At 40.0% G+C, this 24,118-nt stretch overlaps 1 protein-coding gene across 4 annotated transcripts in view; it reads right to left on the minus strand.

Moving 5' to 3' along the window:
• The window catches only part of glra1 (glycine receptor, alpha 1), a 124,010-nt gene that overhangs the window by 17,996 nt on the left and 81,896 nt on the right, over positions 1–24,118 (minus strand). For all 4 annotated transcript variants that reach the window (XM_037780867.1, XM_037780866.1, XM_037780865.1 and 1 more), the window contains 3 exons: positions 23,261–23,398; positions 9,300–9,514; positions 3,467–3,613 (listed from right to left, as the gene is read on the minus strand). In XM_037780867.1, coding sequence (XP_037636795.1) covers positions 3,467–3,613; positions 9,300–9,514; positions 23,261–23,398 — 500 coding nt within the window. The remainder of the gene's footprint in view (positions 1–3,466; positions 3,614–9,299; positions 9,515–23,260; positions 23,399–24,118) is intronic.

Genomic DNA, 24,118 nt, shown 5'->3' on the forward strand with positions numbered 1-24,118 from the left:
ATGCAAAACAGCATTTCCTTGTACTTGTACATGTATGACAATAAAGTTTAATGTGATCTAATCAAATCAAATCTAATTTAATTTAATCTAGTCTAGTCTAGTCTAGTCTAGTCTAATCTAATTTAATCCAATCTAATCTAATCTAGTCGATTATTGAAAAAAAAAAAAAAAAAAAAAAATTAAAATGATCATGCCTAATAATATTAATAACAGTTAAAAGAAAAAAAGGTTATCTACCCCTAACTTCAACCTAAACCTGATTCTGGCTCCATCCTTCATCCTAAACTAAGACAATCTAATCCTGAACCGGACTCTCTGGCAGTGTCCTCACTTTGCATGACCCACGTCACTTTACCAACCTTGCGAGGACACTCGGTCCCCATAAATACAGAAATTCACAGACATGCTCACACACACTAAAACGTGTCAAATTCAATCAAGCAGCTCCAGTCATGGCAGGCACGAACACATGCCCTACAACGCCAAAATGCACGACAGCATTCGTGAATGCACTCATGCATGCTCACCGGCTGTATAGATACAATCTCTCCATCTCACACATACACACACACATTTACACACACACACACACACACACACACACACACACACACAAATCCAAGTCTGTGAATTGTTTACTGCAGGCTCATTGTTGCATTTCTTGTGGGTGTTTGTGTTTTCTTGCCCTCCACCCACACAAACACACACAGCACCAGTTTCACAATCTAGCAGCACTTCAATATTCCCCGCAGGCTGACAGCTTTACTCCTTAGTCAATACAGCAGCCTCGGGCTGATAAATCCAACCGGACACATACAATTGATTGATTAAATGCTTCAAAGACAAAAACAACGAAAGAAAGTAAAGGAAGGAAAAAAAAAATACCATCTCAACAGACCTCCTTGACATCGTGCTTTGTCATTTTTACTAAATATATCCAAATCAGTTTTGAGAAATTAAATAAAGTGGCAGGTTTTCAAGTCTCCACTTTATCTTCATTAGATCAAAAGCAGTCTTCTTATGCTTGGAGACAGTTAATACAACATGTAAGGTGGTTCTGAGGCTGATAAATGTGTTTTTTACTTCACAGCGATGTCAAAACAAAGAAAGACAAAGGTTGCTGATGTCATTATCGTGTTTAAACGCTGCTCTTTTCCATCAATAGTGGTTTAAGCATTATTTTCAATAGAGTGCAAAGACACAAACACATTCACAAACATATCCATACACACGTACGACCCTCACAAACACAAAACACCTTCCTCTTTGCTAGATATTAGACATTTTGAGCCACCACAAGGACCATTTGGTAGTTTCTCTCGAGCTTTTGGTCATATTATGTGATCTTCATCACCCCAACTTTTAAGTCACTGTGGACGGAAAGTCCTTAAAATGTTCAGACAAAAATGGAAATTTGAACATCTGTATTTCCACAATAATTGGGCAAACTCCATCTGCTGCTGAGGATCATGACGTATGATCGGAAGCTCCAGAATTTCTCCTAAATGTTGTTTTTGACCAGCCCGTTCTCACTCCCAAGTCGTCGAATACAGCAGCTTGGTCAGTGGCCCTACGCGTCAAACTATGACGCTCTACGTGGTCGCAGTTATGGCGGGAGTAAAAGAGGAAGTCAGATGACATAGTGTAAAGAATGATAGAGTGGTTGGTATGGATGGGTCAAACAAACACAGTACTTTCACCAACAAGATATGTTTGTGTCCCGTGTTAAATGAAAAATCAACATTGACTTATTTTAAGTTACATGACGTTATGTAACTTATGTTATTATATGTTACTATGTTGCATACGTAACGTAGCTTACGTGACGTTGCATAGCTTACGTAACGTTAGCCTACTTAACTACGTAACAAACATACTTATTTTAACACAAACCACAATCTTTTCTGAATCCTAACCAAGTTCTTTCCTGTGATTCCGTAAGTTTATTTTGAAAAGACAGCGTATGCCACGTAAAACATATAACGAGCGTAAATTGACGTAACTGCAAAACTGACGCTACAGGGATCCGTCAACCTGATCTCATAGGGAGGCCTATGAATAGCATGACATTACAAGGACATTCTGCACGTCATGAGAACGTATTTTAGCCTTTTTGCGTATAATTTTTTTTGCCACGTGACCAAACTACGGTAATGGCCACAGTTAGGGTTAGGAAAAACGTCATGGTTGGGCTTAAAATAAGTACTAAGTAAAATCCGTACGGAAACGACGTGACAGAAGTATTGAAAGCACGTCGAAAAACGTCACTAACGTAACTTCCAAACAACTCAATAACACTTTGGGACACGAACAGCAGTCATATTTACGTGAATGCGTTTACATTGCAGTCAATACAGACAGGGCATTCATACGCCATTTGGTGCGACTGGGCTGGGTACGTATAGAGCTACACTTGGGAGTGAGAATGCATAGTTTTTGACAGGATGTTGACTTTGGAATATTAACATGTCAAAAGTAAAATAAAAATAAGAGACACAGCACACTGATCATGATACGAGGACTAAAAAGCAGGATTCATAGAAAAGGAAAAGGAAGATGGACAAACCAACACTCACTGAGAAGAAGACCACTGCACAGCTCTCAACTCTGTTTCTCGTAAATGATGCATTTCCACAAACAAAAGTTTCAGAGCTGAAGGGAAGAGTTTTTTCTCCTCTTCTACATCGTGAATCCATTATGAGCCCCATCTCTGTTTGCTCTACGGCTCAGCTTTTAATCATGCTCAATGCTCCGCCCATGAAACATTGATGCCCTGTGTTTCTGCCCGGTGATGAACTCCACACAAAGCTAATATCAAACACGCAGTGAATCTTTCAGAAGGCCCGAGGACGGAGGGGAGCAGGGATTTTAATCCAAACTGCATTCTTTGTGTTTACAATGCCAAACATCACCTCAGCGACCAGCAGCAGAGGATTTCCACAACAGCGATACCACTTTTCATCCCTTAAAAACAAAATATTTGTGGTTTTAAACTATTTATTTCTGTTCTGTTTGGGTGTTTGGACACAGCTGAGGCTTATGTGTGGACAAAACTACTGTTTGGGTTGACCATTGGAAAACAAAGCTTGTCTGGTTCCTCCTTGTTCCTAAAGATCCTTTCTCCTTACATACTTTCTTTCTTTTATGTCTTTCTCTGTGATGCATTTTTAAACAGCTTAAGTACACATTGTAACGGGCAGATATGGAGAAGACTGTGGATCAGTAGAATTGAAGAGTTTGATTAAAAAAATCAGTCAAGTTTAGCAACCAAATTCATCTTTGTCACATCCTTAAGTCATATATTATTCTTTTGAAAGCAGCTGATGTCATTGTGTTTTATTATTATCTCATTTTTGAATACAACTCTTCAATTCAGATGATATCTCAGAAGTGGTGGACAGATAAAGAAATGTAAATGTGAATGTATAAATGTGTGACTGTATCACAGATGTGACAGAGTATTCACCTTCATGTGTCGTCGCCTCCGTCTGAAGCGCAGCAGCTCCTTGTGTTGGCGGGCGATGAAGTTGACGGCGGCGTACTCCAGCAGGGCCGAGAACACAAACAGCAGACACACGGCCATCCAGATATCGATGGCTTTTACGTAGGACACCTGTAGAGGGAGGAGGAGGTGTTAGAGGCGTCTGGGTCGAGTAAGAGTAAGTAAGACTGTCGTGATTTCATGTTGAACAAAACTAATCAAACACCAAAACTACAGTAATAATGCCTTAAAGTAGTTTCTGTGAAAGGACATTTTCTGTCATTGGCTTTTGTGAAATTTTCATTTTCTCTGTAGGTTTACATAATCAAAACAGAAACCTTTAGTCAAGTCAAAGTCCCCATAATGTTTATAGGTTACCAATTATGTCAGGCTGAACTTCAAAAAGCTACAAACACAATAGCACACAGCACATCAAAGTATTTCCATTAGATTCAAAGTGAATCAAAAATACATTTGTGGGTCAAAGTTTCAGTTTCATAATTCTCATTTTATGGCCTTTTAAATAAAGAACAACATGCTTATAGGAGGGTAAGGGAAGATGGGACTAATATGTTCATTGGAGAATTAGCTATGCGCAAAAAGTGTCTAAATATGTAACAGAGCAGGACAGAGAAAGACTCACTGAGGTGTGATTCATTTGTGTGGAAAAACCTGCAGGTTTTGACTGAGAATGAAGGTGAGGTAGATATGTGACTAGTCAGTTGCGGGTTAATCCAGATTTGAAGGGAAACACTAAGACGGAGAGAAAATTAAAATACTCTCTCCAAATTACTACTCTTCTCCTTAAGTGCTCCTAAACACAACACTTCACCTTGACAGGGGCCAGACCATAGACTGAATATAAGAAGTGGATGTATTCACAGTGATGTCACCCATTGGTTTGTGGACTGCGGTTTTGAGGCCTCGAGTTCGGCATTTTGGCCGTCGATCATCTTGTTTCTTTGGAACCAGAAGTGACACGGGAGGGTGGAGCTAAGTACAACCGAACGCTGAATAAGATATTTTTAGGTGAGCAAAAAGGTTATAATTAACGTTCATGAACTAAAAACACACTGGGAAAGGGATAAAGTTGTAAGATGTAAACGCAGCCAACTCCCAGACCGAACAACGCCGTGGTAGCGGCCTGTCAATCACAAGGTGGCCACGCCCTAAAGCATCCCCTGCTTTATGGTCTATTTGACTCTAAATGGGACCATAATTTACTAAATGAACATCATGCTGTATTGAAGAAGACTTGAAACTAGAGATTGAGACCATAAACTCATGTTTACTATGTTTACTGAGGTAATAAAATGAGAAGTTGGCTCATTTTCTCATAGACTTCTCTACAAACAGACTTATTTTTGCAACCAGAGGAGTCGCCCCCTGCTGGCTGTTAGAAAGAATGCAGGTTTAAGGCACTTCAGCATTGACTTCACTTTTCAGACCTGGAAGTTGCCACCTGATGTCAGTAGTAGTTAGTAGTTAAACCACTGTTGGAGTGGGAAACCTTCTGGTTGGAATGACAAACATATAAAGGTATGCTAATTGCATATAGTATCATATATTATAGTAGATTGAACAGACTAAACAGACAAAAATGGACAAAAATCTACAACACAACGACTCAATCAGCACACTAAACCAGTTGAATGTCAGCAGTTTCTACATGCGAGGAGTGCGGTGTGAAGCAAGATGGACAGGGTAAGGGCCGTCCAGATAATAAGGGCTAAATGAAGTCTGGTTGGATCATTGTCTGATTGCTATCTGCCCGCCAAGTGCCATTATTCAAGTGCCTTCACCGCGGTCTGTCATAACAACTCTCCATCTCCACATGCAATTACACGGAGCGGCCTGAGAGGGAGATCCCTGTTCTGTCACAGGGAGAGAAAACCCACAATCAGCCATTTAGAATCCAATTAAACTGTGACTTCAGATCACTTTCACAAACACACACAGTGCTTATCATCGCCGCTCTGCCTTGTTGTGATTCATGCTCGTTTGCGCCGAGTCTGATGCGCATTTATCTCAGAATGCCCGACTAATTCCCCCTCAGAGCTGCTGAGAGCCGCTGAGGCCTAAACGGTCAACTGGTTCACTTGGTTTGATGGTCATCCAGGCAGAGAGAGAGAGAAAGAGAGAGAAGAAGAACAAGAAGGACAGAAAGAGAATTCTTACATTATCCCAATTTAGAGATAAGACGAAATTTAAAAACTACATTTCTAAAAGCATTTAGGAGGCCATCTTCCTTTGTGTGACATGGATGAGCTGCCCCAAACACAAAATGGCTTTTTAAAGTTTTTGCACACAGATAAAGGCCTTTTTTTTTTCACTGAATAGTACTTAGATTTGGATATTGTATGTGTTGCATTAGTGTGTTATTTTGGAGTTGTTTGGATGGAATTATAAAATGAGCTTGATGTATCAAAAGCAGATTAGGAAAATGAGGCAAACACATTTCCATGAAGCAATTTTAAATACGTGAACAACCCTTTCCTGCCTGGAAAACCTTAACTTTGACAACAAAAACAGAATACATCCTTCTCTGAAAGGTGGTTGAAAGGCATTCTGGGAAAGTAAACCACTAAGTGAAGTAAATGAAGCAGATGGAGGGAGAGTGGGCACTACAAATTGTTGGACATCATGTCTCTAATCACTTTATTTCCTGGTGTCCTTTTTGTTTTACTGCCAATTTGTAGCTTTATAACTTTCTGTAGAAATGTTTACAATCTGCTGAGCTTTTGCTGTATTTTGCTGTTTAAATTGCTCTTGAGTTTGACATTCAAATTTGCATTAAAAGCAGCCTGGAGATCTTTGATTTGTGAGTTTGGATATATATTAAAATGAAGGATAATGGATAAAAAAGTCATTGAAATATCAAAACATAAAGTAAACTACAGGTAGGCAGCTGTAAAACTGGAACCAAGCAGGCTATGCTAAAACATCCTGCCAGGCTGGGCTCTTCCTGGTCTTGTATGAGGTTGAGAGCTTCTGACAGACAAACTGACCAACGGCGGCCCGCTGAACTGCAGCTTAGGTGGCGTTACTGAACTCACGCTTCACAGGACAATGTTCAAAGAAGAAGAAGACAGTGGAGAGAGCCAGGGATGCTGCTCTGACTGGACCACTGACCAGCTGACTGACTGGCTGCTTAGATATTTGGCAAAATGACTAAAAGACTGACTGACTGACTGGAACAGCTCAAAGAACTGACTGAGCAAATGATTAAATACTGCATCCCTGTTGAGAGGGACTTTTACTTGACCACATTTCCTTCTCTGATACAACAATAATAATAATATAATATAATCTATCTATCTATCTATCTATCTATCTATCTATCTATCTATCTATCTATCTATCTATCTATCTAAGGGATCCCCGTTTGCTGATGCGGCAACGGCACCAACTAATCTTCTTAGGGTGTGAAATCCAGTACATCATATTCATCATATACATACAACATCACATTTGTGTTACGCTATGTTCATCATATGTGCTCCTCTAATTTGTAAATGTCGTCGTTAATGAATTAGTCTCAGAATTAGTCTATAAATTGGTCTCAAGGGCCGTCACCGGGGAACAAGAACAAGTCATTATAATATATAATATTTCATTAACTCTTCGCTTTCTCATGAGACAACAATCTTCTGCCAGAATCCTTTTCAGTATCTCTATTCATCTAGGTTCATTTTAAGAGCCATACAGTGTTAGTTTAAAGTATAAATTGTTTTTTTCAATAATTTAATTGAATCAATGTTTTTCACCTTAAATGGTATCGTAAAAGTTTTAAAGGGACAGTGTGTTGGATTTTACGGCATCTTGCAATGTGGTTGCAGATTGCAGATTGCATTCCCTTTCCAAAATCGTGGTAATGCCGTTCGCCTCGCTCAGAGGCCATCCTTACCATAATAACACTATTTTAGGAACAAAGAAAGTCAGACAGTGACTGGCGGTACACAATTTTACATGGTCGTGTCTAGAAGGTAACCCACAAATTGTGAAAACGTGGGAAAGCTCTTGCAAGATCTGCTGCCCGACAACCTATCTTAACCATAACTATTCAAGGTCAATGCCTAACCTTAACCATTCAAGGTCAATGCCTAACCTCACCGAACTCGCCAGATTTACACAATTAGTGGGTTACCTTCTAGACTCAACCATTTTTCACTCTGCGGCTCACGTTAAATGGTACGTTTGTTTTGTTCGTTCTGGGCTACTGTGGAAACATGGCAAGGCAACACTCCCTATGTATGAAGGGCTCATTCTAAGCTAACGAAAACACAACAATTCTTAGTTTCAGGTGATTATACACTCATGAAAACATAGTTATGCGTTTTAGACACATGCTATTCTCCTGTTCTATTTTCCTCTGACAAACAGAATAAAACGACAAATTGTTCATTAACGTGGGATCGTCTGTCGGATAGGGACCATTTTCAGGCTGACATTGTGTTATTCAGTTGTTTTGAAATCTCATTAAAGTGCAAACAATCTCTCTAACTGCAGTTGAATGCTGCTCGTTGCCATTTCAGTTTATATGACCAACATCTGCAGCAGTGTTATTGTGAAGCATCATGACTAATGGTGTGTTTTTTCTAGACTTGTTTTTTACCTGCATCCAGCAATACTTTCTGGTGAGTTAACCATGCATGTGTATATATCAGAACCTATAGCGTTAGCAGCCATGTGTGATAACGTTATAACATCATCTGCTTTGCTAAATAATTCTCAAAAATATCATATTTCGTCATCGCGTCTCCTCCTTCCTCGTCTCCTCTCTCCTCGCCTGACATGGTGCGGACCTCCTCTGTGGCATGTGAGAAGAGCCGTGTGTTTAGGTGTGTGTGTGTGTGTGTGTGTGTGATTGATAGTAGACACACACACACACACACACACACACTCAGATGTATATGCGTGTGTGTGTGTGTGTGTGTGTGTGTGTGTGTTTGAGCAGTATGCCCACCTAAGCTCAGCTGTGCTGTGTGATCATTATTGTGACAGCTGAACTGCAGCGGAATCACGGTTCACTTGTTCAATTTTTAGAGCGCATGAAGCACCTAATGTCAACAAACACTGTGTGTGCGTGTGTGTGTGTGTGTGTGTGCGTGTGTGTGTGTTTGGGATTACAGCATCCCTGGACATAATTATACAATCCTACTGGCTCACGCGAAGTCTGGCTGTTTTTTTTCTCCCTCCCTTTAATCTGAAAATCCCTCACAGGAAAAGATTTTTCTCGGTTTTTAAAAGTTCTTTTTCTCATCTTTGTTTCTTTGAACTTCCTCTGTTGAATGTCTATTTTTTTCACTCTCTTCCTCCCCTCCATTTTTCCTCCTCTCATCCCTCCATCTGTCTGCCTCTTTTCTACCATTTTTTCTCTCCACTCTTAACACAAATGTGTCGATGAAAAGAACATTTTCTTTCCTCTTGCTCCATCGTTCCCTCTGTTTTCTATAATTCCTCTCTATGTCAATATTTGCATTTCCTTCATTTCCTCTATATCTTGTTATCAACATTAAATTCTTCAGCAGAAATTGTAGCTCTCTGTATATATTTATGCCAATTCTCTCTCAAATTCATCTTTTTTTTCTGCCATTCCCTCGTTGAATTCGTTTGTTTGAAATTTCTAACGGTGTGAAGAAAGGTCGTCCTCAGACTTCATGCCATACATTCATGTTTTTGCTGTACTTTTTATTTGTACCTAAAGTCTACCTTCCATGTTTAGCCAGTAAATCAATGGTACAGCAGCTTGATGTCATGCTTCGTTCATTACAATAGCTGGTAGGCTACTGAAAAGGTGCGTTTGATCCGTCCTCACCTTGGGCAGCGAGGCTCTGGAACCAGAGCTCTGCGTGGTCATGGTCAGCACGGTGGTGATGCCCAGACCCACACGGGCGGGCGCGGCGTCCATGTTGATCCAGAAGGAAACCCAGGACAGGATGACGATGAGCAGCGAGGGGATGTACATCTGGATCAGGTAGTAGCCCATCTGACGCTCCAGGTGGAAACGAGCCTCGATACAGGTGAATTTACCTGGAGGATGAGGAGGAGGGGAACAAGGGAGAAAGATTGTTTTTTATTAAAAGTAAAAGTAATCCCAACTATAAATGCAAATTTGATTCTTCAATCGGCAATCGTCCTGTCATGTCTGTCTTTGATTAGAACATAACAGTAGGCTCCTCGAGATGGACAATATTATCAACAGCTCTCACTTGTCACCGTAGCTAGCTTACTATCATGGACAAAAAAAGGACAGGCATTCAATTTCAGCTACGAGGAGTTGGAGGCAGTAATCCTGTCAGTGGAGGGGAGGAAACTCCACCTTTTTTATTAAATGTATGTAGGCCTATATACAGTATGTATTAATGATTTATGAATACATGGTCCGGGGAATTTAATGCGTGATCATACGGTTAGAGTAGACTTTTAATCATTATATTTCAGTGTTCAAGTTGTTCCCCATCTTCATTGTCATTACCGTACCAACCCAATCTCACGTAAAGGCGTATAAATACCACAACATTACACGTGTCATGAGTACACATTTTTTTTTATTTTTTTACACCACTTTTCGTATGTCATTTGCAGTTAGGTTCAGGTAAGGGAAACTACTTAGTTAGGGTAAGGGAAAACGTCATGGTTGGGCTTAAAAAAACTAAATAAACTAAGTAAAACACGTACGGAAACAACTACGGAAAACACGTCAAAAACATCAAGACAAAACACGTGACAATTTTCACTAATGTAACTTACAAAACAACACACCAACGGCCTCGAACACAGGTCTCTGGGTTAAAAGTCTGGTGTTTGTTGGACCATTTTTGGCAGTTATTTTGAATTTAGGACAGGGTCCATGCCGTCTTAACTTTAGATTCTTAACTTGGGAAGTCCCTAAATTAGGACGGTTCTGTAATAGCTAAATTCCTATCTTGAAATATGATAAGATTTCTTTTTAAATGCAATTAGGAAACATGTTTCTGTAATACCAAAAATCCCAAATGCCATCCTAAACTGAGATAAGATGATTTCAGATTTAGGAAGTTTCTGTAATGAGGCCCCGGGTGTGAGGAGAATAAGAGAAAATAGAAAATGATTATTATTGTGATGAGATTCTGGTGATCTAACCTCATTGTTAACATCACAGTGTGATTTATATCTGTTGGGAAATGAACACCAGAGCAGGAAAATCTAATACATTAAGAACTGTGAGCTGTTGAAACAGAAGCTAACTCCTAAGTGGGACGGGATCATTGACTCTCTATAGAAATGATGGGACACAAATGTATTTAAGGACAATGATGTTGATTTTACAAACAATGAATACTTGAGAACACATGCTGGTAATCCCTTCAAGTGTTGAAGTCTGTCAATTTATAGAAAGATCGCTCACTTCTGTTTAATGAAATAAACCAACAAACCAGAAACTGCAACAGAGGAGGTGCTGTGTGTGTCTTCAGTATAAATTCTGAGCATTAAAGATTTATTTCTAACAAACTTAAAGGCAAATCTGGGTTCACAATGAAAGTAAAAACCTCCTCTTATGTTTTACTCTGCTTTGTTCAAATCTATTCTGATTTTTAAAGTGAAAAGAAAGAGTTGCACCCTCTGAAAAGGTTCTTATTTTGTAATGAGAAGGCTCCTGATACTTAACAGCTCCAAAGATATTCACGACTCAGTTATATATTCATGGAGAGCCAATCATTTTGTCTCAGTAGGTGTCCTGTTTTTGGATATCTCATTGGGAAATGACGGAATTTGCAGCACATCAAGCACAAGAGCTTGATTCCAGGAAAAATAAATAATAATGCTGGTCAATGTTTAAACTCTACTTAAAAGCAAAATGTTCTTTCATCAGCTTCCCCCCGAGGCGGAGCAGTTTCATTAGCAGCGAAGAGTGTTTCTGAATTCTCTATTATCTTCATCTGAACACTGACACAGTCATGTCCCCTGGAAAAACAGGTGAGAATGATGAGGCAGAGGGGTACATTAAAAAAGTGATCCAGAGAGACGAGGAGAGAGGGAGGAAGAGAGTGAGAAAGAGGGATTAGTTGTTGGACTGTCTGGCGGTGAAAAGGAGGATAAGCCGGAGAGGGAAAAACAGAGGGACCGAAGACAAAGTTGACAGCTTTGAGACAAAATGTCATCTTTCTTCAGCTCTCGCGCTCTAAGCCAGAGCGTAAATCATCAGCGGAAAATCAGAGAGACACAAATGCTCGGCTTTGCTGAATATCAAATGAAACCAAACATGGTAAATACTTGAAGACAAACACAGCAGGTGGTTTGGGATTTATACTGGTTACTTGTTGCAGTATAGCCGCCTGTCGCAGAGCGTCAGAGAGGAGGTTCAGAGGAGCATGTAGCTCTGCAGGAGGAGTGATGACACAACAGAAAATGGAGGAGTTATTGCCTCTTCCTCCCTCATAAAACTGAGGATATCTCTGTGTAGCGGTGCTAAATTATTAACGCCGCTATGAGCAAAAGTTTTATTTTGTATCTTTATATTATGATATAATTATACTGCTGGCATAAGTTGCCATTTTTGGAAAAATTAGACATCCTTGGTATAAAATGGAACCTTGCATTGCTATCTGACATATTCAGGGGCCAATTAAAGAATGGATAGCACCGTGAATTGCGCATCACTTGCAACCTCTGTCTGCCCCATCTCAAGGTCCGATTCACAAAAGATATAACGCTAATGATATTACCGATATTATATTATTATGATATTAGAGGAATGTGACCGACGTCAGGGGGAAAACTCGGCCTTAGATTTATGGAGGGACCTTTGTTTAGTTTTGGGTAACTAAACGGACCCCGAGCTGCCAAAATTCTTATTGGATAGCTAACCTTACAGCCAAGCATGTGAAATATATAGTGATATTATATATATTATAGATATTATATAGCAATTTCTGATTCTTACATTGAGTCCCTTTAAGTAAAGTTCAAGTGTATTTCCCCCCAAGTATACTTCATGTAGTAAGTATACTAATATCAATGTACGAGTAGTATATTTGTAAATGTACTTCAATACTTGGGACTAAATTGGCCCACTTTTTAGTTTATAGAAGTACACTTTTAAGTGTACCTATAGTGCAAGAATAGTAAACTTTGAGTACACAACTAGTTTACATTTAAGTTTAATTTTGTACTAAACTATACTATAGGTGTATTGATACTACTGTTACTACTATTACTGAGCCAATGATTTATGGATTACATAAAGAGACTTGTTTCTTTTGCTATTTGACTGGATGTTGTGTGATGATAACATGCCTCCGGGGTGAATTAAAAAATGTAGTAAATTCTTGATGATTTGAAGTAAATTCATATCAAAACATCCATTTACAAACTCTCACACACTTTAATGGGATACTTTATCAAAAAGTAAGCACAACTACAAGCCAAGTATACCTTTCTGTAGGCCTATAAGGCAAGAAAACTTAATTATACTTTTTATTAAGTATATCTAGATCAAAAGATTTAGTACAAGTATCAGCCAAGTATAGTTAGACTTTTCTGTATACTTGTCAGTATAAGCAAAGTAAACTTAAGTATACTTTTGTTAAATATATCTCTGATAAGTACATAAAAAGTAAACTGAAAGTATAGTCTCTTTTTTTAAATTCAATAGAATTATAATAGCACACTTGGATAAACTTCTTTTTGGTACAGGTGTCCATGTGGCAAAGTATAAATGTTGCCTTTGCACCAAGAACACAGTAGGTAGAACAACGAAGAGAAAAAAAGAAAAGCAGGTCCTGACTGACGATCAGAGGCATTCCTCAAAACTTCAGGCAAGGAATTTAAACGTGACGGAGAGAAATCCTATTCGGGATGTAATAGACCAGTCTGTCAGGGCTTCAGTTACCACCAACAACTCTGTGAAGACGCTAATAATTTCACTGTAACTGTGTTGCGGCTGTCAGCATGGACTGTTTTTTGCAATGAGGCTCATTTGCATAGAAAGAGGTCAATTCTGCGCCAAATGTCTGCATATTATCTAATTTAAATTTAAATGTGCAAATAGCACAGCAGCATCGAGACGCTATTTGCTTGGCAGAGCAGTTAGGGGTACATTTCACCTTCTGCGGGTACTTTGAGAACGAAGCGCAATGCTTTTGTGAATTTGCCCATCAGCCTTTTTTGATATGATCACTGGTTACTGCAAAAGTCAAGTTTTTTTTTTTTTATTCTACACATATTGGTATTAAAGTAATTCTGTAGAGATTGAGACTGTACAGAAAGGAGGTGTTTACACACAACTGTAGATGAATGTAGCTGAGGATTGATGAGGTATATCATGTCGGCAGCACACTAGAACACTTACAATAAGACAATATATATATAAATAAATGGTGCATATGGCACCATTATCCAAAGCACTTTACAATTTTTCTCTCACTCAACTATTCACACACACACACACTCACTCACAGCAAGCTACCGTGCAAGATGCTCGTCTGACTATTGGGAGTAATTTGGAGTTCACTGTCTCGCCAAATGACACTTGGACAGGTGGACAGGAGGAGCTGTGGTTCACCAACCCTGCGATTAGTGGACGACCTCTCTACCGCCTGAGCAACAACCACCTCTCTATAGTTGCATCTGTAATGCTTAAAATTGCATCACATTTAGATTTGTCATGATTCTTCATTAATTTGCCAGATTTGAACCGTAACCTTGACATAATGTGCACTGACAGTTCTTGGTGACCCTACGCTTTTTCAAAAAAAAAAGCATCGTCATTAAGGCTGCATCGGGATTATAGTCAACCTTGACATCATGTAGCTTTTCCAGCTTTAAATAACCCCAACCCTCAACATCCTTCAGTGCATCCCTAAAAGTTGGCAAACATTGGAGTAATTATCTGGAAATGGTACTTCAGTGTTTTGTTTGCCTCAGTCTGCGCTTCAGGATCAGCTTTCTGTCAAGCTGCTGTTTTCCAAGGTCAAGAATGAAGAATCTGCTCTGTTTAAATTGGGTCAACAATTGAAGTGCAGTCATTTTGAAAACAACAGCTCACAGCGAGCAACTCTCTGCCGGCTCTGCAGCAGGCTAACCAGATATAAACATTTAGTTCCTCTCTCTACTATGTTCCTCACAAAAAAACGGCACAATATAAACGTTAGTGGATGAGATTTCTCCATTCATACAAAAAGCTTCTTCAGGTTAACAAGTCCTCACACTGTACATGATCATAAAAACAGGTTGAGTGTCAGAGTTCTCCAAAAGCCTCCATGAGCATCTTTATATCGGGCTATTTGGCCTCATTGACTATGTTTACATGCACACTAATATTCCACTATCGTTCAGACTATGAACATATTGTGAATGTGATAGAGGTCAAAGTAAACAGCATATTCCATTTGGATATTCTGAATTATTCTGAATGGAGCATTTTCTGATAAGATGTGGGATAAGCCTGTTTACTGTGTGTTGTACACAAACCAACTAGCTGACAGTATGCAGAGATGCATGGTCAAATGAAAAGCCCACATGTCTCGTCAGAAAGAGAAATACACCTACTGTTAAACATTATGAAAGACTTGGATATCAGCAGGTTTTTGGATATGCACAAATATCAAAAAAGCCGACATTTTCAAGAAGGTGGTTGAAGGAATAAAAAGAGGGAGGCTGTGTCTGCCACCGGTTACATTAATCAGAGTAGTAGTAGTAGTATCAGGCAGTTCTCATACACAGTTTGTAGCTGTACCTATGAAAAGTAAAAGCACTATAATCATATACATCCCACAAAATCAATTCATATGTAATCCACGTAATTGTGAACAAGGTCGGGCCGGACGGGAGGGTCAAAAAACACCAGACTTTTGCCCAGGAGACTGACGTTCGTGTCTCGTGTGAAACCAGAAGTCAACGTTGATTTATGTGTCACGTGACTCCGTATTTAAGTTACTGCACTTCCGGAGTTATTTTAACCCAAACCACGGTCTTTCCCTAAAGTTAAGTCAGTAGTTTTTGTCACGGAACATCCATACTTAACTTACGCCACTTCCAGGTTTGGCGTAACTTAACCACGATATTTTCCTAACCTTAACTAAGTAGTTTTCTAGCCTAAACCTAACCAAGTACATATTTTCCTAATTCTAACTAAGCTGATTCCTGTGAAGACAGAAGTCTATTTTGAAGACTGGAGGGGAAATTGACACTGGACATTCATAGGAAAACGCACAAAGAATTAGGAATATCTTTTTGTAAGATTTAATAATACGTTGTATGAGGATACTTTGAAACTCAATGTTAGTGTAATATTCATTTTCATTAGCCATGTAAACATTTTAGGGAGTAGGAATATTGTCTTTTTCAGAATAAGGGCAAGAAACTGAACATTTTGTGCATGTAAACGGAGTCATTGCATGTTTGTTGACGCATTAGTCTTCCACTTAGCTGATTTTTTTATTTTTCAGAGGATATTGGACTCAAATACATCAAGTTGAACTTGATAGTTTTAACCCTCCTGGTGTCTCCTTCCTTTAACTTGTCTTAACTTGAATTTATTGCTTTCTTATGAGAATGTACTGCCCAAACTGTGTTGTTGAAAGTCTGGTGATCTGCAGCTGCCTGTTGTAGTCAGCCAGCAGCACCGTTAGTCCTTGTGTGTTTGTGAAGGGAAACTAACAGTGGATGTTTACGCTCGCAGCACGTTGCCGTAAAAAGGGGAGTAGAGAGATTAGGAGGAACGGAGTCTGCCGCCTTCTCCTAATCTCTCTGCTCATGTTTTACTCAATATGCAATATGTATCTTGTAAGTGAAAATCCACAAGAGCCCAGTTTTTTTTTTAATATATATTTATATATTCAGACTCTGTTTTTGTTGCATTTCTTTTGTCTTTTTTTTGCACTGGAACTCCCAGCAGCCACCAGCCAATCAAACACTGTGGGTGGGACTAATTTTTAAAAGATGAGAATATAAATATTCTAGAGAAAACACACACACACACTACAAGTTTCATTTTCTGCACAAAAACAATGTGCATGAAAAAAATCTGCGAGAAATATAATTACATTAACACACTGCAGCGGTCTTATTTACATTGCGGTACAGTAACAGTAACAAATGTCCCTTCTTCTCTCTCTGTAATGTAATGAGCGCGCCGGGGCTCATAATAAACCACAAGAGGGCCAGAGAGCAAGATGGCCAACGATCCATTTAATCAAAGAAGATCAATGGAAGGCAGCCTCATCAATTAGAGTTAACCCTAAAAGACTGGAGAGGAGAGGAGAGGAGAGGAAGAAGAGGAGGAAGAGGAGGAGGAAATGTGCTGTTAGAGCGAGAGCAGAGAGGGGGATGAGGAGGAGAAAGATACGAGAGGGCAGGAAGAACGAGGGAAGGAGAACATGACAGCAGCAGGAGGAGGAGGAGGAGGAGGAGGAGGAGGAGGAGGAAGAGAGGAAGAGGAGGAGGAGAGTCGATGGGGTTGGACTTGATTTATAGCTGTGATACACTTCAGAGCTTTTAAGTGCTGTCCATATTTTCCATCTGATAAGAAGATTGAAATTATTCAGCCGGGCTCCTATCTCACCGTGGAGTCTCTCTCTGTGTGTGTGTGTGTGTGTGTGTGTGTGTGTGTCCTGCATTTAATACTGCACACACTCTATGGCATGTGCAAAATGGTTGCCAGATGTGTGTGTGTGTGTGTGTGTGTGTATGTGCACTGTACTCACACTGCAGTGTCCTTTAAATCCTTACTGTACTATCATTCATACTCTACGTGTGGTGTTTATATCTCGTAGTTTCAGTCGGTGGGTCGGTCGGTCAACCACTTTGATCAAGACAAATGTTAGCGAACTATGTGTAGAAAAAGGTAAACAATATTTCTGCTAACCATCAGTACTATATCAGTGTCATTGTGTGCATGTCGGCATGCGAAAATTAGCATTTAGCTCAAAGCCCCGCTGCGCTTGAGTACAGCCTCACAGAGCTGCTGCTATCATGGCTGCAGACTCTTTGCCTTGTTTGGAAGTGACAGACATTTTTTCTAGTAATTTTAAGTAGAATTCTTTTTTCCGGTCTTCACTTTTTCAAATGGCTGTTTGCACAGCCCGGTCTCAACCAAATGGCGCGTGAATGACGCGACAATTTGTTAGTCATTTTGCGTGCAATAACAATGTCTTTGATGCTTTTGCTGTGTCATTTCACACAATGTAGTCTGTGCCGTCTTCGCACGGATAAAAAACGCATCCATGTGAAAATGCTACGCTCAGAGCTAGTGACGTAGAATAAAAAGTGAGAGAGACTGCTTATAGTGGGAGGGAGGGAGGGAGGGGAGGTGGATGGGTCCAACGAAGACAGGACTTTCAATCAGGAGACTAGTGTTTGTGTCCCAAAGTGTTGTTGAATCATTTTTAAATTACATTTGTGACTTTTAATGACGGGTTTTCCGTACTTCTGTTATGTTGTTTACGTACTTATTTTACTAAGTTTACATACTTATTTCAAGCCCAACCATGATGTATTTCCTTAACCTAACTAAGTGGTTTTGTTGCTTTAATATAACGGTGACCATTTCAAGTTAACGACGTGGAGTCAAATGACACGCAAAAAGCCTAAAATGCATTATCATGACATGCACAATGTCATGCTTTTCATGAGACCAAGTTGAATTGACGGATATTAAGGCATTTAGACCGAAAACAACCCTGCATTTAAAAAATGCATTGGTTTCATAATGTTGATTCATGTACCGGTGAGGTAATAAAATACAATCCAGGGAGTCCAGTTTGAGTTAAGATCCATGAGTTTAAAAGCTTCTTAAGACACCAAAACACTGCACATGGGTTTAAAAGAGACAGTAATTTACAACTCTGGACGGTCATCATGGCAACAAACATTTGATCTTTCATTGCGATAATAAACTGTAAAAATACAACGTTCACATTACGAAATCTACCAGGAACGTGCATGTGCACTCTGCACGTTTGATCAGCTCAGCGCATTGTCAAATGACATCACATTGGACTGCGGCAAAAGTTGAGTCAGGTTCAATTTTAGATTGGTTAGGTTTAGGTTAACGCCAGGGTAAAGGTTGGAAATGAAACAGTTAGACGTTAGTTAATGTTTAGGTGAGGGGCTAGAAAATGCATCATGTCTTGTATGTGTTTCTGTGTAAACGCCTCTTGTACCTAAACACACTTTAAACATATTATCACCAGCCAGAAAACAAAAGCACCCTGCAATGCAGCAGAAACCGTAATTAGTATTTCAAACAGGGCTTTTTCTTTCTGTGTGTGTGTGTGTGTGTTGGGTGGATGGAGGGATGGAAAGCAATAAAAAAGACAACAGTCAGTGGGAGAGAGAGAGAGAGAGAGAGAGAGAGAGAGAGAGAGAGAGACAGGTATATGCTCCCTCTCTCTTGGAGTCACAATAGACTGCAGCTAATAAATCTGAGGGAAAACGACACCTTAATTCCCTCTTAATGCTTGATTGGGAAGCAGCGAGGCGTGTGCACGCACGGCCACGACCGCACACATGCCCACAACCGTACGTACACACAGTCACAGAGGAGTAGCATGGCTGGAGAGTAATAAGAGATGAGATGAGAGAGAGAGAGAGAGAGAGAGAGAGAGAGAGAGAGAGAGAGGGGCAAAAGAGAAATACAGTGTAGGAACGGGAGAGAAAAGATGAGGAGGGGGTTGGGGGTAAAATGTCCTTGAAGATTTCATGCCTTCTACTGACGAAAAGAAAGAAAAGAAGAGGACAGATCGGGTTGTTCTAGTCCGAGTCGCCAGTGGTCGTTGAGTCTGTAGTATCTCCTCAGAGCGTTTTAGTCTCTTTTAGCTCATAGGTTTGGTTTTACAGCACAGCAGCGTGCTGCACGTTTGGTGAATTTCTGGTCGATGTGATTTGAAAAATGATCAACTTTGGGTAAAACGCTGCGCTCATCACTGTCACTTTTTTCCCAGCCGTCCAATCACAATGGAGGAGAGACGGGACAAATACCAAAAAGACCAACCGTCATATTCTACATGTTGGCTACAAGTACTGAACAACAACAACAATGGAGGAGAAATTAATACACATAGACCGGCGGGTCCATCCTCTCTCCCTACATGCTTCAGCCTTCCCTTCATTCAGAGCAAGTACTCCACATTGTGCCGACATTTTACTGCAACCAGACGCAACCAAAGCGTCTCAGCTGAAAAAAACACAGCGCCTCATTGCCCTTCTGTGTTCTGCATTAAACAATTAACATGTATTTAATTAGTATCTTTGTCATTTAAAAAGCAACAATATACCTAATAATAGCATAACAATAAAGCGTATTTATATAGCACTAAAGTAATTTGCAAAAAAAACAAAAATCAATAATACTGCATATTGCCAATCCTTATCACCGTGTCAGCCCTAACAGTTCGTATGATATCTTACACAACGTTATTCCTCATTTTTTTGTGCGTTTTGCCACAAAAGCAACACGTCTCAATTTCTGCTCATTACATGCATACAGTCTTTTCAAAATAAACTACCGTCTTCACAGGAAACAACTTCCTTAGGATTAGGCAACAAAACTACTTAGTTAGCTTTAGGAAAAGATCATGGTATGGGTTAAAATAACAACGGAAGTGGCGTAACTTAAGTATGGAAGTTACGTGACAAATAAATCAACGTTGACTTCTGGTTTCACACGGGACACGAACAGCGTTCTCCTGGACAGAAGTCGGTTTCTTTTAGGACCCACCCATCCACCGCGACCTCCTCCCTACCTGGCATTTGTTGTTCTTTTTACTTCCTACTTCATGATTATGTGGATTAAATACAAATTCATTTCGTGGGATATATATATGAATTACAGTGCATTACTTTTTGTTTGTATAGCTACGAACGATGTATGAGAACAGCCTGGTCTGTGCGTTGTGAATGTACTCCGTCTCTTCCAAGTTCCCATAGCAACCAGGTTTACTGGAATAATACTTGGTTTGTGACAAGTTGAGTGCCTCTACAAGTCATTTGTCATCTTACTGACGAGGGCGGTTTCAATAGTTCAAACAGGAAACACCATAAAAGGAATTGTACATGATGTGAGATTGACTCTGAGTGGGACTCAGTGACGGAGCGAAAACAGACTTACATGTATTTATATAACAAAGCAGTGGATTATCACTTCATAGTCTGTGCTGTGCGTGCATCAGTCTGCGTGTGTGTGTGTGTGTGTGTGTGAGTGTGTGTGTGTGTGGCGGCGCTGAGTCGTGTCAAGGCTCCTCGTCTGGAGGTGGATCGTTCATCTCCTCAGCGGCGACAGCAGACGTCAACCTCTGTGTGAGTGATGGCTCTGAATCTGAACAAATCAGCCGGCTGCACACACACACACGCGCACACACGCACACGCACGCACACACACACACACACACACACACACACACACACACACACACACACACACACTAACTCTGACCAGTGGTTTGGTGTTTGATGTCTCGGATTTTGTTGCGACCTGTCGTTTCAGTATTTTTGTAGAAGGTTTCCTTGAAGGTTTGTTTTGCTTTTGTGGTTTATTAGAAAAACTAATGAAGGGCAGCATCAGAGTTTCTATAACAATATAATAATTGACAAACATTAAAGTTGTATTTGCTTATGATGTTCAATTCCTGGTTGATGTTATGAAACTAGAAAACCTAAGGAATCCGTTGGTACCATCACATAAAACAAAGTCTGTTTTCTCAGTTTGTCACAGTTTTCTTTTTGTGCAGCGGAGCAAAAAATTAAAATATCCCTCCCAACAACTACGGCTCTATTTGGGTCTTTTCTGTCTATTTCAGACAGCCACCTACTCAGGATGATAAAAATATATTCATATATATTTTTTTGTTTTCTCTGGAGTGTAAGAATCGTGGACTGGCGAGGTGGACTGGACAGATGGTTTTCATCCACACTTGGAGGACCTGGAGGGAGAAACAGAGCGTGGCGTCCTCCCCCATCCTCCGTTAAACTCTTGCTTGTTTTTTTTTTTTTTATTTCTGCTGCTCTCACTTATTTCCCTTTTTTTTCAGCCTCCTTCTCATATCACTAATACAATCCTTTCTTTCTTATTCTCTTCCATTCCTTTCCAACACTGTCCATTCTCCTTCAAATCCTTTTCATATTTTCACCTCTTCTATTTTTTTTTTCTTTTGTCTCTTCTTTACTGTCTCCTTCATCCCTTTCTTCTGCCTTTTTATTTCGTCCTTTTGTTCTAATCTTCAATCTTCTCCTCCTTCATTTTTTTCCATTCTGTATTTTTGTCTTTTCCTCTCCTTATTTAATTTCCTCACCTTCACTTTCTTCTCCACTATCATCATTTTTCATAATTTCCTCTCCTCTTTTAGCTTCTGCTATTCATTATCTTCCTGTCCAAGGACTGGTCTCCTAAAAATGATGCTCCCATACAACAAAACTGAACGCTTTGAGGGAAACAAATTTTCTTCCACATTACGTTTGTTTTCAACATATCACAAATACGTTTCTCATCACAGTCTGCGGAGGGAGCGGGTGGGGGTGGATGGGTCAAACAAACACAGGACTTTCACTCAGGACACAGGAGACCGCTGTTAGTGTCCCATGTGAGACTAAAAGTCAACATTGACCTATTTTAAAGTTACGTTAAATGTTTAACGTTACGTATGTAACTTAAGTTATGTAACAAACATACTTATTTTAAGCCAAACCATGAACCAAGTAGTTTTGTTGCGTCTTTGTTTTGCGACTATAATCCGTGAGAAAATAAGTTTCCCTCAAAACGTACTTGAGAATGCAGTTTAGTTGTATGGGAACGCAATTTTATAGGAGACAGAGCTGCTACGAAATTCCTAAAAAGTCAATATAAATTCAATTTTTTTTACGATTATTACAAATATAAAAACCTTGAATCTTTGAAAAAAGGTGAATAAATCAACAGTTATTTCTGAGTTTGTGGCTGAAACAAACTTTGCAGCTCACAGTGTTTTTGCTCCTCACTGAGTCACACTGAAAGTTTCATGACATTGGAAGGAAAAGAAAAAAAAATATTTGGGGAATATTTTCCATATCAGTGTAGTATTCCTCTCTTATTTCCACATTTCACACATTCAAATAAAAATGAAACTCTGTCTCTGACTCATGCAGTATTTCAGTCTCAAGGCAGACACTTCACAATGCCTCCCTCTCATAATATCAAAGAATATGTGATTCTGAATATAGATATATCCTCCCTTCATTAGACAGACACATCCCTCTTTCTTCTCTTTGCCTTGAGTCCTGCTTTATTTTCGCTTTCTCTCTTTCTCTCCATCTAACAATGTAAAGCCTCGAGTAATATAGTAAATGTAAATACGAATGATGGAGAAAAATCGGAATGGGAAAAAAAAGAAGAAAGTGATGACACGGAAGAGAAAGACAAGGATGGAGAAATGAGAAAGATGGAAAGATAAAGAAAGAAAATGTTTCTCATGTCGGCAACATACACAGTTGTCTGTGTTTCAAGGTTTTTCCACATACAAATGAAGCAAAGTGTATACTGTCGAGGCAAGGCAGTCAACTCAAGGCGACAGTCACATGACATACTCATCTCACTGCAACGTATATCAAACGCACCCTTTTGATTATCGACTTATGCTTACAGTGCTGCTGCTGCCATTTCAAAATCTCCACCTCCACACCTGCATCCACCTCCGAGGAGCCTCAGAGCCGAGACGCCAAATATCAACGCTGACCATTCAAATAATAATCTAGTTGCATTGCAGAAACCAAACAGCGAGAGCCGACAGACAGAGGAAATAATCAAACAAACGGTGTCCCACTCACCTGTGTTGTAGTGCTTGGTGCAGTAGCGCAGGTCCTTCTCCTCTTTGAGTAGGAACTGAGGTAGCGTCAGGCCGTCAGCCACCTGCACGGCTCCCTTCTGATCCCACTCGAATATGAGGTCGTTCATGGTGTAGCCGACTGGAGGAGAGAGCAGGGAGCGGGAGGTCAGACTGGTTTCATCACTCTGTGGGTCATTTGTGTTATTGTTCTTCCCCCTGAGGAGGGAGATGATCTTTCTGTCTCTGGTCGGGGATGCAGGGTCAACCAGTGAGAGGTTCACACCCCCGCAGGGTTTTAGGGGTTAAAGGACCAGTTCAACACAAGCTGAACATTCTCCCTGCGACCATTGGCTCTGAAATATCAGCAGCCTCATTTTCTACTGTAGAACAAAACGTTAAAATCTCTTCAGCTTGTGTTCACCACAGACCTTATTTCAGGTATCTAACCAAAAACACATTCAAATAACCCCCACTGACTTCCAGACGAGAGAACCGGAAGTGCCAAAATGCGAACTCATTTCTTGGTTTTAGGACTCATTCTTGCAGCACTATTGATAAATCCATTGCGCTGTCCGTGGTGCTGAAGCAGCAGACGGATTTGTAATTGCACTATTTACTCTGAGTCCCGGCCCTCTGTCATCTTGGATCTGGAGTACACCGATACCCAGCTCTGGTCCCCCCTGTTAAAAAATAACAAATCGCCTACTGGTCTGGTACCAGTGAGCCTTGTATTGTTCTTTCTCTCTTTGATGACTGCGGACCCCCTGTAGCACAAAGCTCTTTGAACTTCAGCTCCTGTTACTGTGAGTGCTCTCATGTCTGTTCAAAGAATGAAAAAGAGAAATCTATATCATATCTC

Source organism: Sebastes umbrosus, chromosome 9, assembly GCF_015220745.1.
Source record: "Sebastes umbrosus isolate fSebUmb1 chromosome 9, fSebUmb1.pri, whole genome shotgun sequence".
Taxonomy (NCBI): domain Eukaryota; kingdom Metazoa; phylum Chordata; class Actinopteri; order Perciformes; family Sebastidae; genus Sebastes; species Sebastes umbrosus.